Below are 16,972 nucleotides of genomic sequence, written 5' to 3' on the forward strand. Positions count from 1 at the left end.
ACAGTAATATTTGCTTATAGTGAGATTTTAACTGCAAAGGTTAACAGACTTGTTGCTAGTGGGTATATTGATTGATGAGCTTCAAGTACAGTAGCTATGCTAATGAAGCACACAAAAAAATACAAAGTATTTGTAATAGTAAGTTAAGCAGGCTCATGAATATTTTCAGTTTCTAATGTGTTTTCTATTTGTGTTGCTGAGATAAGAGGAGATGCAAATGCTGTAATGAATTTATACATGATTATTTTCTAATCACTTACTGTAAGGTTATAGTATATTGTATTTGGTGATGCAAGTGATTGTGTTTGGGTAACCTGAACAAATAGTGGTTTACCATGTTCAGTGTGAATAAATGTTCAGACACTGGTATAATGGTCACTGTGTAGCTGAAGTACAACTGAAGAACATTCATGGAGAACATTAATGAGACTCACTCTATTTTTCTTCAGTTGTCATGTAATCATACTCATTAAGATTACTTACGCACATCCTGACAATATATTAACATCTATCATGTCATACTTCACAAAGAGGAAGTTATTGATTAGTTTGTGTTTCCTTGTTTAAGCAGAATAAATCCTGCAGTCGAAACTGTAAACAAGAGACAGTGTGTATGAGGACAGGGGTATGCTCTTTTGTCTGGGCTGCTGCCACTGGCCCATTGGCCATTGAAGGGTGAAATAGCAGGATCACCTTCAGCTAATCATAATGTTAGCTTTCTCCACTGCACAAAGTGCTGCAGTGGTCCTCCCTGGCTCTGTGTGTGTGTGTGTGTGTGTGTGTGTGTGTGTGTGTGTGTGTGTGTGTGTGTGTGTGTGTGTGTGTGTGTGTGTGTGTGTGTGTGCAATCACGTGTCTGTCTTGCAACCAAATCTGACTTCATAGTTGCAGGATTTAGGATCACAGACCTTCCAGGAGAGCAACATTTGGATCATATTGGTTTGTGATATTTTCTTGTGGACACCAAAACCTCCCCAATGTCTCCTGATGTCTCTCAAGGGTAGTTATGTTACTTTCATATGCGTTTGTGAAGATATGTCACATTTCCAATTTTGCAGACTTTTGAAAGGGTAAAGAATCATTTGAAAAATTACAAGTTTGTCACTTCAAAGTTGACCAAGCCTCACACTGGTAAAATGTTCACTTTTAGTCATTAAAAATATTGGGAATATAAATTACAATAAAATGCATAGAATATGTGAAATTAAGGTAAGAATACTGGCAAAAAAAATATAGGATTTTAACCACAGAAATGCATTTTTTGTATAACCAAATGTTGCAACAGATAAATTTTGAGAAACAAAAAACTATTGTGACAAGTGTATACATTTAGTATCTTCATAAAGTAGTGTTAATATTTGTTTTCTTCTTGCTAGAATTGTTGTAAATCCAAATACAATGCAAAAAACCATAATCCTTCCCAAGATTATCTAAAGTGAATTCTGTGTACTCTATACACACGAACCACAAACTGCTGAATAACGCTTCATAAATGTGCTATTTAATTCACAGAATTTTTGTGTATTGTAACAAAGAATTATGTTTGAGCTAAATTTATTTGGGAAACAACTAAGTTTAATACCTATGATTTCTGTGAGTTAGAGTGGGCTGCTTTTGTCTGCTTTGTGTTATCGCTTATCTTTGCATGCCTCTATATGTCTGAGAGACAGTGTGTATGAGGACAGGGGTATGCTCTTTTGTCTGGGCTGCTGCCACTGGCCCATTGGCCATTGAAGGGTGAAATAGCAGGATCACCTTCAGCTAATCATAATGTTAGCTTTCTCCACTGCACAAAGTGCTGCAGTGGTCCTCCCTGGCTCTGTGTGTGTGTGTGTGTGTGTGTGTGTGTGTGTGTGTGTGTGTGTGTGTGTAGGTGTGTGTGTGTGTGTGCAATCACGTGTCTGTCTTGCAACCAAATCTGACTTCAGCACCCTGGTACTGCAGCAGACATTCCTGCCAAGCCACAGATTTCTGTGTTTCTGTGTGAGACACAGGGTGAGTGATACAAAGCAAATTTAGCAAGCGAAAGTGTTAAAAAAAATGAAAGAGAAAGATAAGGACATGCTAGCGTGTGTGTGTAAGAGAAGAGACAGAGTATTACATTTTTGTCCCTCTAACATTTAATACTAAGTTAGGAAAAAGAGAGACAAATGTGTGTAAGAGGAAGCAGGATGGAAAAATCCGTGTGTGCGAATGTGTTTTCTCTGTGTGCACGATTTGTCTCTGCAGTTGAGGGATAACCTTCTCCTGTACTTTCCTGAATAGGATTCAGTCAACCAGAGCTTGTCGCATGCACATGCACAGATTCTTACACACACACACACACACACACACACACACACACACACACACACACACACACACATGCTGACAAAATGAAGAAAAAAAATGTTAGTCAGGTAATCTGTTTAGTTTCTGTTTAGGACCAACAAAATTCCAGTTTGCTCTGGTTTTGGCTCATTCTTTTCTGTGTGTTTTAATTTGCTGAATTCAAATGGCGTTTCTCTCTCTGGGCTCATCTTGTGTGTGAGTCCTTAAACCAGTTGTCTCAGAGGGCCTCTCTCTGCAGGTGAGGATTGTCTCTACCTTTCTCTCTTTTACTCACATACACATACATACAAACACAGAGTATGCAGCAATAAAGAGAACTGTGCCTTTAGGATTAGTTGTGGTAATATCTCAACAAAGGCATGGGAAATGGAAAGCTCTTCTGAGGGAAACTTACCGTGAAGACTTTCCCCCCAGAAAATCACTCTTTGCCCAGTGCACCGAAAGATGGGTTGGGGGAGAGGGGTTGTTAGAGAACTCTGACTTTCCTTTATCAAATATAAAACCACTAAAGCAAATGTAAGTTGATAAATGACTGAATGAGTCAATTTGTTGATGAAAAGTAATTTAAAGGAGAAACAGCTATTGTAAGAGATTAGTTTTGTAACTGTGAATTCCCACAGATATAAAGTAATTGGCCTCTCATGACTCGGGAGTAGTGTTTAGCACATAATTTACATGCAGATACTGCGACTGGATAATTTTTCTCCATATCCACTCTTCATATGGGTTTTAGTTTATGCACCCGTGTACACCACTCACCCAAGGCTATGCCCCTGCATATTAATAGCCACCCCCTCTGCCACAGCATTTACCTGTAGGCTCTTAGTTTGTCATCCTCTAGGGAGTTGAGCTGGCTGACTGAAATATTGTCGTGGCAGCATAGTGACTCAGTGGTTTGCTCTTTTACTTCAGAAGGCATTACATTTGATGTGAGCATGTTATACTGATGAGCTTCATCTCAGTGTTCTATTTTCCTTTCATCCTGATAAAGAAAAATTCTACAAAGTGAAATGTTTGCTAAATATTTCTTTAGTTAGTGAAGAAGGCCTGTTTAAAGCAGGACTTTGTTCTACATATGTAAACAAATAATTGTTTTATGTGATAACTCAGGAAACATGTTCTAATATTTTAATTGATTACATCTGAAATGGATATTCACATCTTATAAACACTGGAGTTTAGATTCTTGAATCACAGCTTAAACCTGCTTGGTCTGAAGTAAAACACGTTCTTGAAAGCAGCACTGGTTTCTTGACAGACAATCTCTATAAATATTTGGATCTGAATCTGTAGAATCTATAAGAATTTGGGATCTTTCGTCCAAGCTTTCATTTACACTGACTGATACAGATGCATATACACTGCTCTTGTCTTAAGGTTTTCTTGGGGACATTTGCTTTCTCTTCATGCCATAGAGAAATGAATGGAAAAATTTGGATTTTTTATGCCAAATTATCAGAATTTTGATACGAAGCCCAGTACAAAAACTTAGAAGACAGAAAGACACCTGTCATACTTCCACGAGACAACATTTTACACCTCAAGACTCCAGATTTTGAATTTCTAAGGCAAAGAAGAAAAAGGAAATAACACTTCTTTCCAAATGAAATACAACTCAGTAAGGCTGCAGAATTTAATGCTGCAATGAGAGCATGAGAAACAGAAGGAATAATTTAAATCAGTTCAATCCAGTTTTATTTATACAGTGCCAAATCACAACAGTAGTCCTCAAGGCACTTTATATTGTAAGGCAAAGACAAAAAAACACAAGGAAAGGTCCAACAATCAGACGAGTCCCCTATGAGCAAGCACTTGGTGACAGTGAAATAGAAAAACTCACTTTTAACAGGAAAAAACCTCCAAGGAAAGGGGACGTGAGAGTGGGAGGGTGATGGGACAAAAAGATACATTGTAGAAGAGAGCCAGATTTTATTGACAACTAATAAATAAATGCAAAGCATTGTATAAACATGAAAAGAGATGAGTGAAGAAGAAATGCTCAGCTCATCATAGAAAACCCCCAGCAGCCTAGTCCTATTGCGATGAAACTAAGAAAGGATGCAGCTTTATCATAAGTTTTATCAAAAAAGAAAGTTTTATGTCTAATCTTGAAAGCAGAAAAGCTGTCTTGCTCCCAAGTCCAAACTGGGACCACAGAATAAGAATTGGTCCCAGCTAGAATAAGTTCTACAGAAGACAAAGTTGAAGCTGAAGCCTCTGACTCCCTTCTGCTTTTACATACTCTGGGAACCACAAGTAGCAAAGTGCTCTATTGGGGTAATATGGTACTATAATTTCTTTAAGATAAGATGAGGCCAGATTATTTAAGACCTTAAAGGATTTTAAATTTGATACTAGACAGGGAGCCAACTGAGAGAAGCTAAGTTAACTAACTCTAAGATTCTTCACAGTGTTACTGCAGGCCAAGATACTTCCATCCAGGGAAAGAATCAAGTTTGACAACAAGATTCTTAGAGGCGAACACAATTTACAAGCAAAACGTTAGAGGCCATTCAGGTCTTTATGTATTTAAGATATTCCTGTAGCTTAACTAATTGGTGTGTGTTATTCGGGGCGATCGTGGCTCAAGAGTTGGGAGTTTGCCTTGTAATCGGAAGGTTGCCGGTTCGAGCCCCGGCTTGGACAGTCTCGGTCGTTGTGTCCTTGGGCAAGACACTTCACCCGTTGCCTACTGGTGGTGGTCAAAGGGCCCGGTGGCGCCAGTGGCAGCCTGTCAGCTCTGTCAGTGCGCCCCAGGGTGGCTGTGGCTACAATGTAGCTTGCCATCACCAGTGTGTGAATGGGTGGACGACTGGATATGTAAAGCGCTTTGGGGTCCTTAGGGACTAGTAAAGCGCTATATAAATACAGGCCATTTATCTGGCTTCATAGATAGATAGAGTCGGGTGTCATCTGCATAGCAATGAAAATGTACCCTATGTCTTCCAATGATACTGCCTAAGGGAAGCATGTATAATGTAAATAGAATTGGTCCCAGCCAATGTTCCCTATAATTTTTCATGTGTCTGAGCGAACACACAAACTCCCTGAGCGATCCCTTGGACCACTGTGAGCAACAGCAGACGTGTGCACTGTGGTCACGCCAGCATTGAAGTTACACAGTTTATTAAAATAATCAAATTACAGCATTTACATTTGTGTTAGACTACTTTTAATTAACTGCTTTAGCCCACTTACAATGAAAATTTAAAAAAAAAATCTTGTTCATGACCTGTGTAGTATGTTAACACTATTGGAAGTAGAAGTAACTTGAACTCCGATTTTGAAAACACAACTTTCTTTTTTCTATTTCTATAAAGCTCTGACTTGTATTATGAGTCTGTGGTCTGGGAGAGAGTCCTGTAACTCTCTGTCTGCAAAATACAGGATATAATAACCAATGTTGGGCAATTAATTATATAGTTACTTCTTCAAAAAAGTAACCGAGTTATGCAAAAAACAAGGTTTTTTGCAGCTGTTTACATAACAATGCAGCCAAAGTGTTTTTTTAAAATAAGTATTTCAAACTATTTACAGAACAATCAGCTGTTCTGCATCAAATTTGATGCCACACAAATTATTTGTGCCACTCCAAAAAATAATTTCTGTCCACTATGAGATAAAGGAGAACAACAGCCTGATACCTGCAGGCAGTGGCGGTTCTAGCCTGTCTGACGCCCTGGGCGAACACTCCCTCTGGCGCCCCCCCCCACCCACCACACACACACACATACATAAAACATATTAAGGATTGTACATTAACATAAAACTGTTGTCGGAACCATCCTGAATTTCACCAGAGAAACACACACACACACACACATATGAAGAGAGAGAGAGTATGCATGGTATGCAAATGGCTACCAAACAGCCATCATAATTCGTCATACAATGAGAACAGGACAAATCAACAACTGACAATGACTAGTTAATATTAAAATCTGTAACATAATGTATTGTTTAGGGTTTGGAGTAGTCTGCTTACCTGTATCTTTCGTTTCTCCTCTTCTTTTCTCTTTTTTTCTAAACTGAGCACCTGATGGCTTTGAACTTTTCTTGTCCATCTTCCATTGGTTTTAATTTTGCACTCCAGTATGAACACCCATCCCCCAACCCGAGGATCACCACAACATAACCTAATAGACCTACACCTTAGTTCACAGAATTGCTTTGTCTGGGGTTTATTTCTGGGATTTCACACAAGCCAGTATTCAAATCAAGAATATATAATGGGCTTGGATTTACAGCATTCTTCTGACACACACAACAAAACTATTGACTACACTACACACTAACTACACAAGATTTGCGCTAAACGTCGCAAATCTCTCACATCTCAAAACACCGCCGTCACTCCTAAAACTCCCCCTTTCCTAAACAACTAAATGCCATGTTGCCATATCATTTTTTGATTGGTCGACATGGTACAGTACATTTTTCGATCAATAGGAAATGGTGGGGGTTTTGGTTTTGGTTTTGCTCACAGGCAGAGAGTGCTTTGGAGCGTTTTCCTTATAAAACGCAGTTTTTACCATTTCTTCCCGCAGTAAATATAAACAACGATAGTATTCAGGAAGAAAAGCAAACACTGCAAATATTTTTATCATAACTCTGGTTTTACGTGGCCTATCAACACAATTTAAAAACTGGTATAAAGTCCACACTTTTTCCCCGTCAATTGTTCCGTCTGTCCTGCTCACATCTCCAATGGTTGTACACGTTGTCATTAACGTGGCTTCACTCCACATCAGCCACGCCGCTTTGCTAGCTAAAACACCGGTGTCGGCACATAAGGACGCCGTCATAGGCTGCCGACAATGTTGATTAGCTGCGTATATACGAATGTGAATCGCATTATTGGCTGGACTATGTGATAAGGTGGCATCGTTCTAATCCCATACGGGAGCAGCCAGTCACTCACTGACTAGCACTGGAAAACAGAATTGTTAAAGTATTAATTTTAATTTCAATTCAGGTTAGATTTTTTTTGTGCGCAACGCAGATTTTCTGTGCGCAGAGATCGTGGCAGCAGTGCGCAATTGCGCATGCACGCAGTTTAGAGGGAACATTGGTCCCAGCACAGAATTCTGTCGAACTCTATAATTAGAGTGAGTGCAGACTATCCATTTACATGAGCAAATTGAGGTCTATTAGCGGTAATCATAGATATGATTCAAATCACTGCAGCAGAGTACCTTTAATACACCTTTAATGTTCTAATTTCTATAGTAATATTGTGGTCAACAGTACTGAATTCTAACAGTGTACGCATAGAGATGAGTCAGAAGTCATAATAAGATTGTTCATAACCTTCTGTTTCTGTGCTGAAATGAATTCTGAAATCAAGAATTTTTTAAAATAACATGTAAGAAAAAAATTAATAAAAAGTGGGTGATAAAGGTAATAATAGGAGGAACAAAAGTTGACTCTACTTAAATTGAAGACCACTAAATCTTCAACAACAGGTTGAATAAGCAACAAGCTTTCAGTACAGGAGAAAAGAGAGTCAAAGCCAGAGTGGTTCAGAGGAAGAAAATGAAATGGCAAAATTCCCCTAAAGCGGATAATCTTTTGAGCACTGCAAAGGGGGATGCTGGAGCTCAAAAACTTATAGAGATGCAAAGAAACCCCAAAAACCTTGCCGATAAAAATCAAATTGAAGACATGTCTATTTCATTCTACCTAAAGCTTGATCAGTTTAACTAATACCTCAGTTTGTTTGTTTTGTTTGTGCTTATTAGTTCTGGAATTTGGAAAAATTAGATCAACATTAAAAACAGCTCATTTGTACGGAAGAGGATTAGGGCCACAGGAAAAAAAAAAGAATTCTGACTTTAATCTCAGAATTCTGACTTTTTTCTCAGAATTCTGACTTTTTTCTCAGAATTCTGACTTTAATCTCAGAATTCTGACTTTAATCTCAGAATTCTGACTTTTTTCTCAGAATTCTGACTTTAATCTCAGAATTCTGACTTTTTTCTCAGAATTCTGACTTTTTTCTCAGAATTCTGACTTTAATCTCAGAATTTTGAGGTGGGCACCTGCAGGCTTCCAGCTTCGGTGACAGCGATGTGTCCAGTTTGGCAGGTGGAGAACTAATTCACTAAATATGGTGGATATAAGTGACTTTTTGCGTGGCCGAGGGGTCCCCGAAGATGCTATTTTATTAATGGAAGAGCAGAAGGTGAGTAACAAAAAAGAGAAATAGTTTGGTGTCTCCTATTTTTACAGGAAAACAGTTACGGTACAGTTACGGTTAGCTGTTAGCATGCTTGTTAGCTTATAATGTTATATAGGAATGAACGTGTTTCACGATGTTACAGTATACTAGGTGAATTGACGTTTTAACTGTTGTTGATCGCAGGATCATCCCAGATGGGTTCGTTGCATTTTATTTTATTGTTCTACTATTTCAGAGTTTTTCAAGGCAGTTAAGCGGAGCTGTGTTACAGATGCTAGCCGCCTGCCAATATCACTGATATATTTGATGTGTACAAGTAAGTTACACTTAGTACAGCGGAGGAGAGACGCTGTAATGAATGTTTATGCGGATATTTCACTCAGAAAAATGGGTGGCGTTCATACACAGCCACCGACACAGCCCCGGTTGTTGTTCTGACGGTGGCCGACTGACGATCCCCTCACAACATGTTAGCTAACACAAACTAATGTAGTGCATGTAACTGTGTATACGTTAGTGGTACAGTGTCGGAAGAAATGAGCAAACTGTTTATAATGTCAGAATGACATCATCTTTCTCCTATATATAAAAGTGCTGGCTGAGGAGCGCTGCCGGGTTGAACTTTGACCTCGGAGTGACGTGACGTTTGTTCGCACAACCAATAGAAGTGCAGAAAGTCGCAAATCAGGCATATTGTTCGCATAAACACAAAAATAAATAACGAAATAATCCCGATATTGTGCCAAAGACTAATTTACAATGTTACTTTGTGTTCTATGTGTAATACCTTTGCTTAAATGACTAAATGGACTGTGTATTTATGACTCTGCGTTATAGTCTTACATACATAAGTAACATTCATATGTACAGATAAAAATGTACAGAGCTATGTACACAAGCGTGTACACAAAAGTCTACTGCTGATCGAGCTGCTCAGTGGTCGTACAGTCTCATGCAGAGAGCGTGGAGGTGTTGTCCATGGTGGATGTTAGCTTAGACAACATCCTCTCCTCCCCAGTCTGCTCAGTGGACTTTAGCAGACCGCTAAAGCTGGCCCTCCCGACCAGTTTGTTAAGTTTTCCCCCTGTCCCTCTCTGCCATTCCACCACTCCAGCAGACCACAACATAAAAGACAGCAGACGCCACCACAGTGTCGTAGAACATCCTTAGAAGACGTACTACCTACATCATAACCAATCAAGTCCCGCTTTTTTTTAAATACAGAAGAGGATTTATTATTTACTGAAAGGCTATGCCTTAGTTTGCTTCTTTCATTATTGTGTTTCGCCCTGCATAAAATAGATAGCTTTTCTGATAACTACAGTCAATACTCTCCTACTGGCATTAGCGGTGACCTAAGAGGCTTAACTTTAATATTGCTTTGCAGTGTAAATGTTGCAGAAAATGACTGTCTTTTCTTTCTTCCTGTGTGCAGATTGACTGTGATGTCATAGCGCTGATGGATGACGCAACTTTGGCAAACTACATTCCCTCGTACGGAGACCGAATTGCCGTCTTCAATTTCTGCAAAAGCAAGCAACCACTGTCAAAAAGAAAACTAGGACTTCTGCAAAAACTTCCTGAGAAAATGAAAACCAGAAAAGAAAGTCCAAAGGAGAACACTTCACATACAGATGCAGGAATAAGACAGACAAAGAAGCAAAAAGCAACACGCAATGTTGAGATAGGATGGATACATTGTGATGGAAAAATAGCCAAACAGGTGAGAGCGAAGCAGGGAGGTGGCACTAGAAAAATTCAAATGGCCACTGATGCTGGATTAAAAGATATTCTTCAGGAAGGAAAGAAACTTTTTTTTCCTAATGGCATATCTCCTAAGGGATGTGAAACAGATTTTGAGTTTGAGGTTTGGGACTTTAAACAGAACCACCTTACTGATGATACCTGCCAGTCTATTGGCAATATGTATGAGGCAGCGAGACTGACAATGTTACGCTTCTACATTGCAACAAAACCAAAAGATCCTGAAGAAGATGCCAGCGAGACATCTGAAGTGGTGTTTGTCTCAGAAAGCAGTGGCAGTGATATTAATCCATTGCAAGTGGGGGAAGTCAGGGGTAATTTTGATGAAGTCATCGCTGGTTCAGAAATTTTAGATGATCCAGAAATTACTTTTGGTCCAATTTTTGATGCTGAAGAAGATACAGAAGACACATTAGTCTATGAGGGTTTTCTTGTACCCCTCAGTCCACCTAATTCAGAGAACATAATAACAATCACCATACGTCATACTGACACTTTACATGACATGATTACTGCTTTCTCTGATGAGGAGATTTTGACCAAAACACTGAATGTGAAGCGCATACTTCCAGACAACACAGAAGAACCAGGCACTGGATCAGGAATACTAAGAGATGTACTCACATGCTTCTGGCATGAATTTTATGAGCGATGCACCCTAGGTGCAACCATTAAAGTGCCATTCATTCGCCATGATTTTCCTGCTGAAAAATGGAAGGCAGTTGGGCGAATACTCCTGAAAGGTTACCAAGAATGTCAGTATTTTCCAAATAAACTTGCAATCCCTTTTATGGAACAAGTGCTTTTCAGTGGTGTTTACAGTGATCTTAAAGCACACTTTCTACAGTTTGTCAGCAGCCAAGAATGTGATGTTTTGATGGAAGCAGTAAAAGATTTCTCTGCAGTTGACTTGGATGATCTTGTGGAAATTCTTGACAGTTATGGCTGTAGAAAAAGAATCACTGCTGAGACTCTTCCTACAATCCTTGATGAAATAGCACACAAAGAGCTTGTCCAAAAACCAATGTTTGTTATTGACTGCTGGCGGGAGATCATCGACCCCCATATCTCCCTCAGTCCGGAAGGACTGACCAAGTTATTCTCTGAACTGCAACCAACTTCAAAAAAAGTGTGCCAGCTGCTGAAATTTGCTGTGGATTTGACTCCACAACAAAAAGAAGTGAAAAATCATCTCAAAAGATTCATCAGAGAGCTGGATAACATTAAACTTCAGAAATTTATGCGTTTCTGCACCGGATCTGACCTTATAGTAACAAACAGTATTTATGTGGAATTTCAAGATATGACAGAGTTTACAAGAAGACCAGTCGGACGCACGTGTGGGAATGTTCTGCAGCTAGCTAACAGCTATGAAAACTTCCCAGATTTTCGTTCTGAATTTAATGCAGTTCTTGAAAGTAATGTCTGGGTGATGGACATTGTTTAGACTCTCACAGCAATGCGCTACATTTGAACTGCTCATGCACACTAGAGCATAACTGTAAAGAGATGTTAGGAATATGTATTTTTATGTATTTTGAACTTATACAGTATACTTTTTTTAATTAGAGAGAAGTTTCTCATCTCTGTTAGAAGTCTAGTTTTGGCTAATATTTCATTTTCTTTTATCATTTTGAGTTTTACATAATACAGTCACAAAACAAAACGAACAGGTACACTGTTTACTACCATATCCAGAGCTGTCTTCACCAAATCCAAGCTTTCCAGCTGTAAGACAGAAACCTTCAGCAAAAGCATGAAGAAAGATTACTTAAGATCTATAAACTATAATTAAACTGCTCTTAAACATTCTTTAATGCACCATGTGTGGTGTGAGAGCTCAGCACAGTCAAATACTTTTGTAAGTAATTAGTAGAAAGACTAATTCATTCAGATGGTATTTTCTTATTAGGTCAGGGCTAAAACTGAACATAGTTATAACGTAAAAGTAATGCTGTTATGCAACACTGTATTGTAAAAGGAATAAGTACAATTTTATACTTTAGCATTTGTCATGTCTGAAAACATTTTGCTTTACAGTATATGCAATTTTTAGTTAAGGTAGGTTAAGGTATCAAAGTTTGGCATTTGTTGTTGATTACAAAGGTTCCATATAAAGTTGGTGAAAATATTTTTTTAAATTCCAGTATTTTCTTAATGTCATATTGTTTCTAAGCATACCTGTTATTCATCCATCAAATTGATTCAAGCTGCTTAAAGGATTCAGTCTGTTTTGAAGATGGTTATTGATTACTGAGATCATAAATAAACACTGTACACTTCAGTGCAGTGGTCAAGTACTGTGATTATTCAGGCATCCTTTTGTAATGCCAAATTGTCATGTTCTCAGATATAGTATTAATCTTAACACCTGAAAAAATGTCTTGTTACTGCCAGAAATTATGCATTTTTATTTGTATGCATGTATGTTCTCAGTCATTCACACTTGTTTTTATTTCTATACCATAGATGACACTGAAGGAATATGTGATACCACAATAGCCAGTGTTCATGGTCTTTACAGTAAGTCACTGATGTATACTGATGCATAACAAGACTATATGAGATCTATAAGTTTGTTTTAAAAGTTGAGTCATTCTTGTTACAGGGCAGCTTATACGGTTATGAGTTTTAGCCATGTTATTGGCATTGGAAAGAACAGGTTTCTTGTAAACTTTTTCCAATAAAATGTTACTGTACACAGTACATTTGTATTGTTGTTTTGAATATGTTCATCAAACTCCATATCTATTTGAACATGCCAGAATTCAAGAGACTGCCACACATGAGCTCAGTAACATGGAAGAATACCATTTATTTTTAATTTCAAATATTTCATAAAGATACACAAATATAAATGTAAAACATGTTGCACTTAATGGGACAATAACTTGGTTCCACTTGCAGGAACTGTTTTGTTGCATTGTTGCTGGGATACTACAAATAAAAGTCAAAATATTTTTGGTATGTTTCTTATAATTTTAGGATTCATATCATGAAGGAGCCTTGTATACAACAGCTAACACTGAATCAGTATAGCAATGATTCGTGGTCATTTTACATGAAAAACCAGCTAAAATATCTTACAACTAACAGAAGTGAAATACATTAATAATTAAGTGATGGATCTTCATATGGGTAAATGATTATAATAGCTTTGCTTTAATATAATTGCACTAAAAGCTCCCCAAAAGGCATAACGACTTTAAATATTAACAATGATACGTTTATAGAAACATGCTGTTGTCAAGACCTAGAATTGTTAATGCTACTATGGTTTGCTGAAACATACCACAGATAACCCGGGCACTTAGCATATCATATGCTGGTGCCTGGGTTTCCAGCCATGAATATTAAGAGTAAAGGTTGATACAGAAAACAATGAGCAGGGAGCTGGTCAGTTTATATTTTATATACTATGCACATGTCTGGCAACAAAACACAGAAATTTATATTGCAATTTACTGGTAGGCAGGTTTACACCACTTATGATTCAATCAAAAATATAACATTTGTAAATGCAGTTTAATGTATGGCCTTTTAAAAGGATTGACATGTGTTTCATAACTGATTGATAATATCACAATATTCAGCTTTTTCAAGTAATATATAAACATTTCTGTTTAATGGTAGTGTGAATGTAGAAAAACATTTTTCATTTAATGCAGTGCAGAAATACCTGCATAAAAGGTACCTGTAAGACATGGCACCTACTATCAAATCACGTTATCAAGATAAAGAGAAATATTTTGTATTTATTTGTACATTTACACACTGAAGTTCCTTAAATACTTTGCAGTATTTCTTCTCTTAACCTAATGTACAGATCCGCAGCACCAAGTGGATCTCCTGGGGCATCCCATTCATTTTCTACCATAAGCAGACAACACAGTTCAAAGACTGTTTCATCACAGGGGTGTTGACCTTTTGGGCTACACTCTTCCATACACAAAGTGATATCCTCCATAGAAATAGGCTTCAGTCTATCCTCAGCACTGTGCAGCTCTGGAAATGAGTACATTACTACTGGTCGACCCGATGCTGCACTACCACTTGGCCGGATTTTGTGCGAGTTCCATGTGTTCACAACTTCATCAAGTTCATCCTACATGAAAAACAACACAATATAAGTACCGGTATATGAAACAGACCATGTACCAGTAGATTTAGCCAAAGTTGAGGCTTATTAACTCATTAATCAACAGACATAGAAACTGACCTCTAATTAATGTAAAACCAAGCAGCAACAACAAAAGAGCACTTTCACTAAACAGCACATGGACACAGAATGGTGCTGCATGATTCTGCTGTTGAATAGATAGCCCAACACTTTATACTCAGTGTGCAATGATTCTACAATAAATTTTCAATAGAGAATTAACCAAATGATAGGATTGCTTTCTGAAACCGTGCCCAAAGGACCACTAGGTAACAGACTCCATAGTAATTTAAACCATGTGGCAATAAATAAAAAAAAATGCTCCATGCACCTGTGCTGAGAAAGGTGCAGTTACTTCCACTGATAACATGAATACAATTCCATCAAAGTATTAAAATGGAATCCCAAAAAGTTGATTCTGTTCATCTGGATGTAGCGTTTTCAGTGTGAGAAATGTTCTGTCAAAAAACATTCCTTACCTGGCTGATTGAGCATGCATCAAGACATATTAAAATGGAAATAAAATTCATATTTAATTTAAAGAAAAAAAATGTTCTAACCATATTTATATTTTCTATTTATGCAGCTAAGACATTACATAGCATGAGCACATGCTTTTACCTGAATAAGATTGAGAAAGCAGAACTGGATAAGACTTTTGTCCAAAAAATCCCCTGTGAAGTGGCCATCATCCTGAAAAGTTTGAAATAAGTTCATCCAAAATTGTGCACTCTGTTTGCGTAGGGTAGCCCACCATCCTTCTATACGTTGGTTGGCCGTACTTCTTCCGTAAAGGAAACTTTTCTCACCTGCAAAACTGTCTGTGTGGTTTCTCCGTAAAAACATCTGCATTTGTTCGACACAACCATTTTCGGTACCTCGGTCAGCACGTAACCTTTCTGGACATCCGCTGATGCATGAAACTGTTTTCAGAAAATAACTTGCAATCAATTTAGGGTCACTGTTTGTAGTATAAGCCTCCATCCATAAAACATAGCGGCTAAAACCATCTATGCAGCCACTGATAGCAATACCATATGGTTTCAACTTGTCATAGCCATCCATGTGCCAGAGAGCATTTGGCCCTCTGCAGCTGTACTGTCGTCTTCTCAACCGTCGAGCTCGTCTCAGTTCCACACCTTGAGGGTCAAGCAATTTGATTATGCATCTTACAGTATCTTGTGACACCACAAATCCATGTTGAATTGCACGTAGATGTAGCCAACGATAACCTTGCATCTGTCCATTTGTCATGATCTCTTGTTGGACAAAGGCTAGCACTTCCTCCAAGTTTGATTGATTCTTCCTTCTAAAAAGCCCAAGTCTTTTACAAATTCTCTTTAGAGTTCGAACACTTATAATTGTCTGATGACTATGTGCTAAAATTGAAAGTATTTCTTTGTTACTGAAAGAAAGTCTGAAATACAGTCTTATTAAGTCATCCAAATCTGACATGTCAGCCACTGTTTCTCTCACTTTGAGAGGTGAACTTTTTGCAGAAGTCCTAGTTTTCTTTTTGACAGTGGTTGCTTGCTTTTGCAGAAATTGAAGACGGCAATTCGGTCTCCGTACGAGGGAATGTAGTTTGCCAAAGTTGCGTCATCCATCAGCGCTATGACGTCACAGTCAATCTGCACACAGGAAGAAAGAAAAGACAGTCATTTTCTGCAACATTTACACTGCAAAGCAATATTAAAGTTAAGCCTCTTAGGTCACCGCTAATGCCAGTAGGAGAGTATTGACTGTAGTTATCAGAAAAGCTATCTATTTTATGCAGGGCGAAACACAATAATGAAAGAAGCAAACTAAGGCATAGCCTTTCAGTAAATAATAAATCCTCTTCTGTATTTAAAAAAAAGCGGGACTTGATTGGTTATGATGTAGGTAGTACGTCTTCTAAGGATGTTCTACGACACTGTGGTGGCGTCTGCTGTCTTTTATGTTGTGGTCTGCTGGAGTGGTGGAATGGCAGAGAGGGACAGGGGGAAACTTAACAAACTGGTCGGGAGGGCCAGCTTTAGCGGTCTGCTAAAGTCCACTGAGCAGACTGGGGAGGAGAGGATGTTGTCTAAGCTAACATCCACCATGGACAACACCTCCACGCTCTCTGCATGAGACTGTACGACCACTGAGCAGCTCGATCAGCAGTAGACTTTTGTGTACACGCTTGTGTACATAGCTCTGTACATTTTTATCTGTACATATGAATGTTACTTATGTATGTAAGACTATAACGCAGAGTCATAAATACACAGTCCATTTAGTCATTTAAGCAAAGGTATTACACATAGAACACAAAGTAACATTGTAAATCAGTCTTTGGCACAATATCGGGATTATTTCGTTATTTATTTTTGTGTTTATGCGAACAATATGCCTGATTTGCGACTTTCTGCACTTCTATTGGTTGTGCGAACAAACGTCACGTCACTCCGAGGTCAAAGTTCAACCCGGCAGCGCTCCTCAGCCAGCACTTTTATATATAGGAGAAAGATGATGTCATTCTGACATTATAAACAGTTTGCTCATTTCTTCCGA

At 38.3% G+C, this 16,972-nt stretch overlaps 2 protein-coding genes across 2 annotated transcripts in view; one reads left to right on the forward strand and one right to left on the reverse strand.

The window, feature by feature from the left end:
- The window catches only part of LOC309707366 (uncharacterized protein), a gene marked incomplete at its 3' end in the record, with an annotated part of 455,076 nt that overhangs the window by 40,464 nt on the left and 397,640 nt on the right, over positions 1–16,972 (reverse strand). The window lies entirely within an intron of this gene.
- LOC309707233 (uncharacterized protein) lies at positions 8,334–12,981 on the forward strand. The gene is made up of 2 exons (XM_082534428.1): positions 8,334–8,514; positions 9,947–12,981. The coding sequence occupies exons 1-2, from the start codon at positions 8,440–8,442 to the stop codon at positions 11,720–11,722; spliced, it is 1,851 nt and encodes a 616-aa protein (XP_082390554.1). The 5' UTR covers positions 8,334–8,439; the 3' UTR covers positions 11,723–12,981.

This window comes from Aulonocara stuartgranti (assembly GCF_965226115.1).
Source record: "Aulonocara stuartgranti genome assembly, chromosome: 5".
In the NCBI taxonomy this organism is placed as follows: Eukaryota; Metazoa; Chordata; class Actinopteri; order Cichliformes; family Cichlidae; genus Aulonocara; species Aulonocara stuartgranti.

What these genes read in the sequence shown, in the direction of transcription:
- LOC309707233 (XM_082534428.1), top strand. Translation starts at nt 8,440, where the DNA reads ATGGTGGATATAAGTGACTTTTTGCGTGGCCGAGGGGTCCCCGAAGAT. An exon ending in TATTAATGGAAGAGCAGAAG is followed by an intron (nt 8,515 to 9,946) that starts GTGAGTAACAAA and finishes TCCTGTGTGCAG; the next exon opens with ATTGACTGTGATGTCATAGC.